This window comes from Dreissena polymorpha, chromosome 12, assembly GCF_020536995.1.
Source record: "Dreissena polymorpha isolate Duluth1 chromosome 12, UMN_Dpol_1.0, whole genome shotgun sequence".
NCBI classification, from domain to species: Eukaryota; Metazoa; Mollusca; class Bivalvia; order Myida; family Dreissenidae; genus Dreissena; species Dreissena polymorpha.
Genome location: NC_068366.1, coordinates 19,965,012 through 19,978,683, shown reverse-complemented (window position 1 = coordinate 19,978,683; position 13,672 = coordinate 19,965,012). Strand labels below are relative to the sequence as shown.

The 13,672-nt window shown below is 36.3% G+C and overlaps 1 protein-coding gene across 1 annotated transcript; it reads left to right on the top strand.

The window, feature by feature from the left end:
• Positions 1-8,468: 8,468 nt before the first annotated feature.
• Positions 8,469-11,621, top strand: LOC127853935 (uncharacterized). Its single transcript, XM_052388808.1, has 7 exons — positions 8,469-8,598; positions 8,815-9,041; positions 9,280-9,391; positions 10,422-10,560; positions 10,757-11,033; positions 11,184-11,294; positions 11,499-11,621. The coding sequence occupies exons 1-7, from the start codon at positions 8,505-8,507 to the stop codon at positions 11,601-11,603; spliced, it is 1,065 nt and encodes a 354-aa protein (XP_052244768.1). The 5' UTR covers positions 8,469-8,504; the 3' UTR covers positions 11,604-11,621.
• Positions 11,622-13,672: the final 2,051 nt, after the last annotated feature.

Genomic DNA, 13,672 nt, shown 5'->3' with positions numbered 1-13,672 from the left:
GCTTATAAGACGCCCTCGCTTATAAGACGCACCCCGACTTGGACTTTATAATGGGTGGATTTGAGACTGACCCGCGTGTAAGACGCAGTCAAATTTTGCCGTATTCATCGGCCGGAAAATGGCCGAAAAATGGCAGAATGTTAAAGAAAATCATCAATTAGTAAAACATTGAGAATTTTTCAAACTCGCGCTGCATACAATTAGTAATTCACGCAAGTCTGAAAAGTAAAACAATAAAACAACAAAGTAAATAATATTTGTTTATTTTATTATGTATTAGTGGGTTTTAATTTATTTTCAAATATTATTCATGCAATAAAAATAATTATCAAATTGACAAAATTTCTAACAATTGCGTATTAATCATTTGCCCTAACAATTGCAAACATATTACGTTCGTAATATCAATGCACAAGCAAAATTGATCGTGTCAGTCATCTTAATTGTATTGTTTGACAGGTATTGAAATCTAATAGGCAGATATTTTGAAAGCGTTTAGTTTTATTACCTAGATTATGCAAATTTTACGCCCATTGTCTATCAACAATAGGTAACGCCTACTTTCATAAAATTAGCCAATCGCGTGATAGTGATAGACTCCGAAGCACAGATCGAAATCACGTGTCAAGAAGAAAGCCATATGGGGATAATTGCATGCGGTCGCTCTTTGCTCCAATCCTTGTTGGCCCCTAATAAATAATGTGTCATCGGCATTAGTGGGTCGTCTGAATAAACGTGTTTATTTAACAATTGACAGTTGCAAACTGGTAACTTATTTCAGAGGATACTCTAATTTCCAATTATGTCTTAATTGAAAATTAACGACGTGGAACCACGGACTCTAGATTACACTCCGTGGTGGAACAAAGACGATCAGGTGATACAAACTTGTCAAATAGCATTTGTAATCGGCAGCGTGTTTATTAAACAATTGACAGTTTCAAACTGAGAATTGATTTTGCTGTTGTTTTAAGCATGTTGGCATCGTGTTGCCGCTTACACAAGTATACTATAATGGCCAATTTATATGGCATTTAAAGACGTCGCGCGCAAACAATCAGGTGATAAAAACTTTTCAAGAATAATCACGGACAATATAACGTATTACGCCCCAAAAATAACAAAATTCAAATTAAAAATAGTAGACAACAAAATCAGTAACAAAACATTTTATTACAAATAAATCGGTAACTGAACATAGCGTTCCGATACACGGTACGGGCCAATACAGACTTTAGAGAAAATGCAAATGGCTGCCGCGATGATTCAAAACAACTGACAAGTGTCCAAATTGGCTAGCATAAGCCCAGTGAACTCGATATTTTGAAATTTTTTGTTTATTTTTACCAGTATCTCGCTTATAAGACGCGACCCCAACTGTAGCTTATTAATTTAAGTCTTAAAAATGCGTCTTACAAGCGCACGTATACGGTAACATAAGTTGTATGACTTTCAATTGATAATGACTTATTCATCAGATACTTTAATAAGGCAAGACATAAATTAAGAATTCATTTCTTAGTAACATAAGACTTATCACTTTAATATTGATATTGAGTGTAATTCATTGACTTCTGAGATAGACATTATTATACATTATAACATAAAGAAAAACGTGAAGAAAAACGTTTCGGAGTCATTTTCGTACGTGGTGGAGTTTTTAAAATTTGTGGGAGAAGGGTACGTCTGCGCTTTTGCCATGAAACAATTGGGCACTCAATCGTTAGATAACGATGTCACAATGTCACAGGAAGAGTTTGACCAACTGTCAAAAAAAATCGTCCAAGAAAAAATGGTCTCCGTTGACATTTGACAACAACAACGCTGTCCAAAATGTATGCCTTTGCAAAACGAGTAAGTATTGTTGAGTGTTAATGACTTTATATAAACAAAATGATTTTTTAAATTGTAGTTTCTTGTTGCAAATAACGTATCATGGCCGAAAACAATGTTTGAAAAAAAAAAATTTAATGGCCTTATGACCTATTTTCAAATGTTAACCTTTACATTGAACATGAGTTTTAGAAAAATGTATATCTTACTGGTCACATATCATAAATATCTACTAGAAAATAATATGTGGTAGTGGTACATATCATTAAGAAATGTCAAAGAAAGAAAAATGTACTTCTTAATACGGTTCAATTGGGACTTATCCCTTTAACTGCCAATATGTGTGTAGTATAAGACATCTAAACACCTAAAATCAGAATATGTACTTAATTAACTATCATACTTTCTCAGGCATCAATAAAGTGAGGGAGGACGAGCCGATGGCACAGTGTGAAAACAAGGCCTCCCCCAACCGGTTCTTCCACCTAAGGTGTGTAGGCCTCACAGATGACTCCCTGCCTGAAACATGGTTCTGCTCAGCGGCATGCAGGTAGCAAGGTGATGAGAGCACGCATTGCGTCTGCAAAAAGAAACGCACCGACATCCCGATGGTGGAGTGCTGCAATATCCTCTGCCAGAGGGTATCTGGTTTTATATGGACTGTGTGAAGCTACAAAGCCTACACACTGAAGCAGAGCTTTGGTTCTGCTGCAGTAGCTGCAAGACGACAGGAGTTGTCAGAAGCCAGACCCGAGACATGAGTTACCGCCATAGCAAGGCCTTACTATTCCAAATAGTCGGTGACATGATCCGCCATGACGCTGTTAAAGAGAACGATGGTCCCGGCATGCTGATGTATTAGAAGTGTGACTTGCCGTGGTTGTATGCAAATCACCACCCCAAGTATGTCATCCTGGGACATCGTTTGATTGCAGGTCAGTATATGCTGAGGTACGATGGGATAAATTGTAATGTTTAAAAATGCTTATGTTAAAATAAATCTGTGCGTGGTTGTTATTTTTTTATAATTAACGATCTTAATTTGCAAATGACTAACAGTCACAGAAGTTTGAACATGTTCTGTTTCAGCTGTCAACGGCTGGCTACCACACAGATTAGCCAACGATTTGACTTGGAATCGGACAGTTAATTTACATGGTGGACGCAGGAAGAATCTCGAAGCCGACTTAGTAAACGAATTCTTGAACAGAGAATTCAAAGGTAGGTTCTGCGTTTTTTCTGTTGTTGTTGTTGTTTATTCAACTTTATACTAAGACTCAGTAAATAGTGCTACGGTTTAAAAATTTTATTTTCCAAGTTCCAATGTTCAAGTGGATTCAATATACATGTACATACCAGACGCTCGTGTCTACTACTTTCAGTTCAATATTTGTGTTATATATGTGTTTTCAATACGTTTTCAGAAAGTCTGAAGTCAGTCGGTTCGAGGGCGACATCGGCCACCCTTGCTTGTCACGGAGCACTCGCTGGCAGCCTAGGTAGATTGGTCGATGACCACTTTTCTACCATGGTGGACACAGCGACCGAGAAACCGCCAGCCAGGAAAGAGGTCAGGCGAGACGAGGACATGAAGATGCTCGTTAACATCTTAATGAAAGAGCGTCTCTGTGAGGACCTTGGGCCAAGGTGCCACCAAGGCATGAGCAAACTTAAGGACGTTGTGGTGAAAAAAATCCCGTACTTAGAAAAAATTAAACTTTTATCAGAAAGTTTAGATAGGAGGACATCGGTCGTAATACCATAGTGTAGCGTTCGACGTATACCATATGGTGTAATTGCAAGTCTCAATCAATTCTCCTACAAGATTGATCATGCACAATTCAGGTATTTCAATACATGCATATACCAAAACACTCATATGGTAAACAAATGAACACATGCATTACCGCCTTTCAACTTTATGTACGTCTTCAATGCGGACTCGAAATATAAAATGATTTAATTAAACAATAGTAAATTATGCTCGATTGCTTATTGTCGGCTCAGATACTACTTCAAGTACCCGGTGTAATTAAAAAATATACTGCAAAGTATGTGGGGTACAGAAAATATATACCGGTTTTAAAAAGTATTCCGGAGTATGACCGGGTGCGTATTTTCCGTATCCGGGGTACATTGTAAAATACGTCTGAGTACTCGGGGTACTTTTAAGTAGTACCTGAGCCGACAATGACCAATTGAGCGTAAATTATGTGTGGTGTCCCTCGATCGTGGTTAGGCTTTCGCTTTCAATAAGCACGATCACACACAGGGAAATATATGTAAATTTATCAGCTGTATGTGTGTATACGGTACCCCAGGTACTTTAAAGTTTACTACACTGTTCCCGGTGTACGGAAAATATACTAAAAGAACCCCGTCGTATTGCCGGGTGCCTTTAAACGTATTATTCGTACCCGGGGAACATTTAGTTTACCTAAGGGTACACAAGGTACTTTAAAGTAGTTCCTGAGCCGACAGTGACCAATTGATAATGTGTGGTGTCCCTCGATTGTGCTTAGGTTTTCGCTTTCTGTAAATCTTTTAGCTGTATGTGTTTATATTTCATTATAACTATGCATATTCATTTCTTTGTTCTTTCTTGTTTTGTTTGTTTATTTTATTTTATGGTGTTTCTTTTTTCCATTTCTTTATACTTTGTGTGTGTGTGTGTATGTCTGCAATATTTTCTATGTATACATGTATATTAAATAATCTAGCCTAATAGCCGAAAACAAATATGGAATATGTACAATATATATTTTAATTGGTGCAGAAAGTGTTTCATAGCATTTCAACCCTCATTCACTTAGTAAAATAGTAAAAGTTACACCAACACCACATTGTATCTTTATTTTAATAACAACTTGTTTACAATGCAAACATACGCCCGATATTATTCAACTTACTAACGGAACATGCCACTTATCCGATCGCAGCGAAATTACATTAATAAGAATGTGTCCTAATTCAAACTACAATGTTATACACAATACAATTTCAACTGCTACCATAAGACCAGATCGCCAGTTACCACTGTGAAAACAATTTGTGCAGTGTAACCTTTTCTTTCCCTTTGCTCTAATCGACAATAACAACTTCTGCCATAAACGATTTGATATCAATTTTATGTTTTGAGCATTTCTCAACATAGTAGACGCAAATTGATGTCGATTGTAACAGGTATTGTGTTTGTAACAATGTATTAGGTTGATTTAAAACGATTTTATGGACATATGTGCGACATTATTTTTTTAAATTGATTTTAATTTTACCAAGAAGAACTATGAGCTGTACGTATGTACTCATAAAAGCTCAGAGCATTCAAGAAGAACTACGTTTTCCCTGTACATATATTATATATATTGGCTGCGCTGTCAGCTGCCTTCCTACTTACGCATTTTATTTAAAGTAGAATTTTAAATTATTTAAATCAGTTGAAAGCAATAAAATGTGTATATTCATTAATAACATATATTTAAATACAACTTTATATTCTTTAATTAAAGATTGTGTATATTTGTGTGCAATAAACCTCCCGGTATCAAGATTAAATTCAAATTGTTTGATATTCCATTTTCATATGTTCTAGGTTCATAAAATGGACATACAATGTTTTCATGAGTTCAACACGTAAAATGCTTTATATTTCATAATTTAAAATAAATAATGACCAGCGTTTTCCTTATATGTCTGTATTGGCTGCTCTAGCAGTTGCCTTCATACTTCCGCATAAATTCACAGTAGAATTTTAAACTATTTTAATATGCTGAAAGCAAGAGCATGTGTTTAAAAATTAAAAAAAAACTTTATATTCTTGTATAGTTATATATATTAAACATTTATGCAAAATACACACCCCGGTAAAAAGATTCAATTCAAACTGTTTTAGATTATGTTTAAATAAGTTCTAAATTCCTAAATTACAATAAATACAACAACTTGAACAAGAAACCATCGGAGAGGGGTGATGCTCCTCAAAGGTTTTTTTTGTCACAATATTGCACTATATATTCAGATAAAAGGAAACATCTTGAGGGGCATAACTTTGGACAAACAAATACGATGGATGGAAATTAGCAACTAAAAATTTCAAAGGGCCATAACTCTAAATTAATCATCTAACCAGAACCCACAAATAACATGCGCATCTCCTCAAGGTAGTTAAGCTTACCATAAAGCTTCATTGAATTCCAGTCAGTAGTTGGGGAGAAATAGCCTGGACAAGAATTGCTGTACAGTTTATAGAAAATTTCAAAGGGCCATAATTCTGTGAAAAATCATCCGACCATAACCGGCTGATAATATGCACATATCCTCTTGGTAGTGAAGCTTCCCATAAAGTTTAATTGAATTCCCTTAATAAGTTGCTGAGAAATAGCTCGGACAAGAATTGCACTATACGTACAATGGAAAATTTCAAAGGGCCATAACTCTGTGAATAATCATGCGACGAGAACCTGCTGATAATATGCACATCTCCTCTTGGTAGTGAAGCTTCCCATAAAGTTCCATTGAATTCCAGTCATTAGTTGCCGAGAAATAGCCCCGACAAGAATTGCATTATATGTACAGTTAATGGAAAATTTCAAAGGGCCGTCAGTCTGTGATAAATCATCCGACCAGAACCGGCTGATAATATGCACATCTCCTTTTGGTAGTGAAGCTTCCCATAAAGTTTCATTGAATTCTCGTAATAAGTTGCTGAGAAATAGCCCGGACAAGAATTGCACTATATGTACAGTTAATGGAAAATTTCAAAGAGCCATAACTCTGTGAACAAGTAACCGTCGGAGACTGGTGATGCTCCCCAAAGGTTTTTTTTGTCACAATATTGCACTATATTTTCAGATTTAAGGAAACGTCTCGAGGGGCATAACTTGGGACAAAATAATATGATGGATGGTTTAGCAACTTAAAAATTTCAAAGGGCCATAACTCATCTAACCAGAACCCACTAATAACAAGCTTCCCATAAAGTTTCATTAAATTCTCGTAATAAGTTGCTGACAAATAGCCCGGACAAGAATTGCACTATATGTACAATGGAAAATTTCAAAGGGCCATAACCAGTCTTCGAATTAGCCTATAAGCCCGAAGCCCGAGTCGATTTTTTGGCCGGTCGGTCGATCATAAATGCATATAAAATAGCCCGACCGGTCGATTAAATTTTTGAGCGTAAAATTGTAAACATAGTGAAATAATTACATGAACACCGGTCAGTCACTTCGGGTTAAAGGCGTATCGGTCAATGGAAGTAGTCGTACAAATCGTTAGCCAATAAACACGTCCGTGTTCCACTCTTACGGGACTCCGGAGATGGACGTAGTGTTACGATTGGTCCGTTTGTTCAAAGCGGACATCGACGTATGATGACTCATTAAAAAAAAATCCTTTCGTTAAAATCGCGCTCAAGATGGCGTTCAGCTAACTTCGATACCAGAGCGGGGCGTTACCAGGTAAAAAACGTAAGCAGCCGACCGACCCTGTATCTTCTAAAAGAGCTTACGAAGTCAAGAGAGTTCGAACATTTCAACAATCATGGCAATCAGGTAGAGAATGGCTGCAATACGATCCTGAAACGCAATTGATGCGGTGTCAATTATGCATCGAATTCTATGGACCCAGTAGCAATGACAATATATTTATAAAAGGCTCGTCGTATCTCCGCATTGATGGCATACAGCTACACGAAAATTCTCCGAATCATTTTAAAGCAGTTCAAGCCAAACAGGCAAAATCAACACCCAAGTCGTCTAGCACTGCAGCCAAAGCATTGAAGACCTTAAGACAGGCGGATTATGACAAACTTGTAAACAAGTTCAGAAATGCTCATGCTGTTTGCAAGAACAATTTAAGTTTTAAAACTTATGAGATGATATGCCAGCTCGATAAAATGAAGGGGTTGCCCACCAGTAGCCAGTATGAAAGTGACAAAGCTTGTGCTGAGTTTTGTACCTCCATATCCAGAACCACTCGCAATGACTCTTTATCAAGCATTAAAAGTGCAAATTGGTGTAGTCTCATGATTGATGGATCAACCGATTTCACTGGAGACGACATGGAATCCCTGTATGTGAGATCATCATCAAATGGTTATGTCCGAGACATTTTCCTCGACATTGGTTGCAGCGCATCAGCTTGTAGTGCAGACATTCATAGTCATGTACTACAAGTATTACAGGATCTGGAACTTACAGATGTCATGAAAGAAAAACTGGTTGGATTTTGCTCTGACGGGGCTGCAAATATGATGGGTAGGTCTTGTTTAAATGTATACGTAAAGGTTGAGGAGCTGTTATATAAGTTGATATTTTATCAGTATAAAGAAGTGAAAATCCAGCTGTGTCAGAGTATAGCACTTTTATCATTTACCATCTTTTGTCCTTTTAAATGGCAAATTGCTTAACAGCACGGCACAATGGGAAACAACACAAAATAAAACATCATTGAATAAAGCTGGGGCCACCGCCTAAACTGTGTCATTTTACAATCTTTTATTCCAACATGTATCACGATTACCCATCAATGTTAAAAAATCGTCCACATATTGTCATTCATTGTATTCAGGTATCCACAGCGGTGTATCCTCTCTACTGAAGAAGGATTGGCCCCACCTTGTGGTGACACATTGCGTTGCTCACAGGTTAGAGCTGGCATTTAAGGATGCCATGAAAAAGTGTGCCCCCAAGAACTATGAGAAGCTCACTAGTCTTCTCATGGGCCTGTTCTATCTGTTTCGTCGAAGTCCAAAGCAGAAGAAAGGTACAATGCAATCAGATATAATATTGATTAATAATAAAATTGAGAATTTGTAATGTTATCTGCAAAAGAAAACCACCCTTTATTATGAACTGTTTTCATATTTTTTGCAAATTATTAAATGATTTATTTATAATCCAATTTTATTAAATTAATTTAACTTTCAAGGAATTATCATGAATGTCAAAATGAAAAAAAATATATGTGTTCAATTGTTAGGTCTTGAAAGAGCTGCGGAGGCTCTTCACATGAAAATGCTTCTACCTACTAGAATTGGGGGAACACGGTGGTTGCCACACTTCGAGAAAGCTCTCAATATATTCTCGAGAGGGTATAAACTCTTCCTGTATCAACTGGAAAACGCATCACATCAGAATGCCAAGGCAGAAGGGTTAGCTAAGATGATGAGGGATGGAAACCTTATCCTGTACATGCTGTCACTAAAGGTAACTTGAAGGTTTTGCTTATTTTTTCTATAGTGAACTTCTAGCACTCAAACGTTTCTAACATATTTTTTTTTAACATTAATGATTAATGATTACATATATTTGCAAAACAATAAAAAAAAAAAATTAAAATTATTAACAAAACATTAAAATCAATCTTATCTTGTTTTGTTAATGATTTTAATGTCAGTGTTCTTTGTTAAAATTTTTATAATAAAAGTTTTAAATACATTTTCAGCGCGTCATCAGCAACTTGCAGAGCCTCTCCCTGTACCTACAGACAGACCTCATCAGCCTCGCAGATGCTGCTCGACGAGTGCAGTCCTCAAAGACTGCCATCTCACAGCTGTGTGAGAAGTTAGTATTTTTGTAGTATTGATATTTGTATTGTTGTATTATATAAACTCACAGGGAAATATTATCCAATTGTTAGCCAAATTTACTGAACACAATAATGTATTCAACAATAAGTGGGTTTTCATGAAGAACAAGTTGTAGCAAATTTGATTTTTCTTCGGCAGCATTTTCTAATTTGAAGCTTGTGGTTAATTTTGTGAATAGCAGAGTAAGTCCTTGCAATTTTTTGCTAAAAGCTGATTTAGGTAATGATATTATCAGAGAATCGCTAAACTTTCAGAGATGGTAGCACTGTCTCTGATGTAAGCGCATCAGAAACCTACAAGCAAGAGAAGCTTGTATTCAGAGGTGTTAAGGCTAAGGCAGATCAGAGTTCTCTTATAAAAGAGATTGTTGAAAATCTAGAGGCTAGATTTCCAACATCAGATCTTGTATCTGCAACGATGGTTTCTTCATTTAAAAACTGGCCGGACCTTACATCGGATGAAATTAAAGGTTTAACAACGTTGAAAGTGTTTGCTGGTGTTTGAAGTTAATTTCATCAAGTTGACAATGAAAGGGACCTGTTCACCGATTTTGATTAAAAAATAAAATTGTGTTACTTATTAAACCGAAACATTTGAGGTTGAACAGGCCCCTTCCCATGTTTTTGTTTAAAGTGTTGTGTTCATGTAAAATGACATTATATTTCAGTTACTACAGTTACTTTGATTATCAGTTTTTTCAGTACCTTATAGGGCTGCCAGTGGATTCCTTTTTAAAATTATATTGTTTTACATTTTTAATCTTAGAAGAATTTACCCTCAAACATAATGTTTAAAACGATTTTGTAAACTAGTATGATGAAGTTAGAATGCAACTATTACCGGTATTTTCAAAGATTTCAATGGTTCCATAATGCTTTTGACATTCAGAAATAATATAAATTGATATTTGTCAGTCATTCACTTAGATTAAATATGCGTTGAAATTTGATAAGTGATTAAACATGATTTTGTATTTCTTAATGTGTATCCAATTTAGATAGCACTTTCGGAGACAAAGAAGTTGAGACTCTCTACAGGCAGTTTGAAGATGTTGCATTTGGGAAATCTAGTGAGGGCATCGCCTTAGAAGATGTGTTGGACCAATGGGCAACACTGAGGACACTGATCTACCACAGGTTTGTAATCTAAACTTACATAATATTCATTTCTTGTGATTAAAGTATGCTTTGAAATCAATTTCGCACTGTCCGTCTGTCTGTCCTTCTGAAATTCCGTCACACTTTGCGTTTAGGTTTTGTGTTTAGGTTTCGAAAAATGTTGAAAAAGGGGGCATATGTAATCCTACGGTGACAAGCCTTGTTTTATTTATAGATATCCATTCCAAGACAGGCAGAAGCTGACTTGGGTCACTGTAATGGGCAGCATGGCGGATCAGCAACTATATGCAGTGTTCACACTGATTGACATTACTCTGGCCCTGCCCCCCACCTCTGTCAAGTGCGAGACATCATTCTCCGCCATGAAGCTCCTCAAGAACAAGCGAAGGGGCCGTCTCCGTGCTGGACGCCTCAACGATGTGATGATGGTGAAGCTCACGTCTCCATCCATCAATGAATTTGACCCAGACCTTGCGATCAAGCACTGGATGGTAATTTTAAAGCCTATGTTATTATAGTTTTTTATTAGAAAAAATTAAATTTCAATTGTTATCATAACCGTTTCCTCATCAATGATGCAGGAATTAGTTATACTGTTATATAATTATTCATGATTGATTTAAGAGTAATTTCTTATTTAGACTTCAACACCCAGTGGACAACCCCGCAGAATCAAGAGAGAAGCCCCAGGATCCCAAGGGGACTGTATCGTGGTGTCAGAAGAGGACGAAAAAGATGTTGCCAGCAACAAGGTTACAACCCCTTAAATATATATTTAACTATAACTCATGTATACATTCATTAATTAATTGAATGATTAATGATAGGCAACCACAATTTTTGACAATAAAATAACGCATTGTTTGGGAAAATGACTTTTTATTTAGACAGACATCATTCTACTAAAAACAATCTAGCAAACATAACATTGTATGTGACATTGTGTGTCTTTCCAGGTGCCAGAGAACTCAGAATATGAAGATGATGATGATGATGATGACGATGAAGATATGGAGATGTCGGCGGAGCATGCCTTTTCTGTTGTTTTGAAAAATGAATAATAAATGTTGTAAATGGGACAGGCATATGTTTTTACTCATTAGAAGTAGTTATTTCTGATTAGAAATGAATATTTTTGTTGTTCCTAGCGAAACATTTATGTTTACCTTTTCGGGCTATTGAAAATGTCTTCGGGCTATTAAAAATTCTATCTAATTAGCCCGAAGGGCTATTGGTCTAAAAAAGTTAGCGTGAAGACTGCATAACTCTGGGAAAAATCATCCGACCAGAACCGGCTGATAATATGCACATCTCCGCTTGGTAGTGAAGCTTCCCATAAAGTTTCATTGAATTCCTGTAATAAGTTGCTGAGAAATAGCCCGGACAAGAATTGCACTATATGTACTGTTAATGGAAAATTTCAAAGGGCCATAACTCTGTGAAACATCATCCGACCAGAACCCCCTGATAATATGCACATCTCCTCTTGGAAGTGAAGCTTCCCATAAAGTTGAATTGAATTCCGGTCATTAGTTGCTGAAAAATAGCCCGGACAAAAATTGTGCACGGATGGACGGACGGATGGACACACGGACAGACAAAGCTGCGACTATATGCTCCCCCAATTTTTTTTTGGGGGGGAGCATAAAAATCATCCGACCAGAACCGGGTGATAATATGCACATCTCTTGGTAGTGAAGCTTCCCATAAAGTTTCATTGAATTCCAGTCATTAGTTGCTGAGAAATAGCTCGGACAAGAATTGCACTATATGTACAGTTAATGGAAAATTTCAAAGGGCCATAACTCTGAGAAAAATCATCCGACCAGGACCGGTTGATAATATGCACATCTCCTCTTGGTAGTGAAGCTTCCATAAAGTTTCATTGAATTCCGGTCATATTAGTTGCTGAGAAATAGACCGGACAAGAATTGCACTATATGTACAGTTAATGGAAAATTTCAAAGGGCCATAACTCTAAGAAAAATCATCCGTCCAGAACCGGCTGATAATATGCACATCTCTTCTTGATAGTGAAGCTTCCCATAAAGTTTCATTGAATTCCGGTCATTAGTTGCTGAGAAATAGCCCGGACAAGAATTGTGCAGTGACGGACGGACACACACACGGACAGACGACTATATGCTCCCCCAAAAAATTATTTTGGGGGAGCATAATAAACGTTAGAATTCTTTAAAGTGTTCAACATGTATTATGCTTTTATATTTCATTATTTCAAACAAAATATAGATCACCATCGCGAAACTGTGACCTAAATTTTGTTTTCCTTCTATATCTATATTGGCTGTGCTGTCAGCTGCCTTCCTACTTACGCACTTAATTTAAAGTAGAATTTAAGAATTTCAAATTATTTTAATAAGTTAAAAGCAATTAAATGTGCATATACATTCATAAAATATATTTAAATACAATGTTATATTCTTTTTTATTTATAGATCGTTTACATTTTTGTGCAATAAACCTCCCGGTATCAAGATTCAATTCAATTTGTTTGATATTCCGTTTAAATATATTCTAGCTTCCTAAATTCATAAATTAAACTTCATGCAATAAACATTACAAGTATTTAATTAGTTCAATAAAGCCAATCAGCTATATTGGTTGCGTATTCCTTCTATTTCTATATTGGCTGCGTTTTCCAACAATATCTATATTGACTGCAACCATGTCTATATTGGCTGCGTATTATGGCCCGATAACGCAGCCTGCAATTTGCAGCCTGCCCTAAAAGCCGCATTTTATACTTGTTTTATTAGTTAAACTCAAATTCCATAGAAAACGTTGTCTAAGGTGACACGTGCAATAACATAAAACTTTTCATCTTTAATGAAGTGCAAGTGCGTTATTTTTTTGTCGCACTACACATGCATGATGTTACGTATAATGAAGGCGCAAAAAAATATTGACCAAACAGGATTGATTTATGAATGTGGGATTATACAGATAATTGAAGTGCGTGAAAAAATGGGGTCCAAAACAAACTCGTGATACATTGGACATTATGATATAATGTACCGCCATATAACGGTGGCCCAGAGTATAAAACTAAGTTAAAATGTGTATTTCAGGAAAAGTGGAAATTGCCATCGAAGCTGCTTGCTACCTTCAC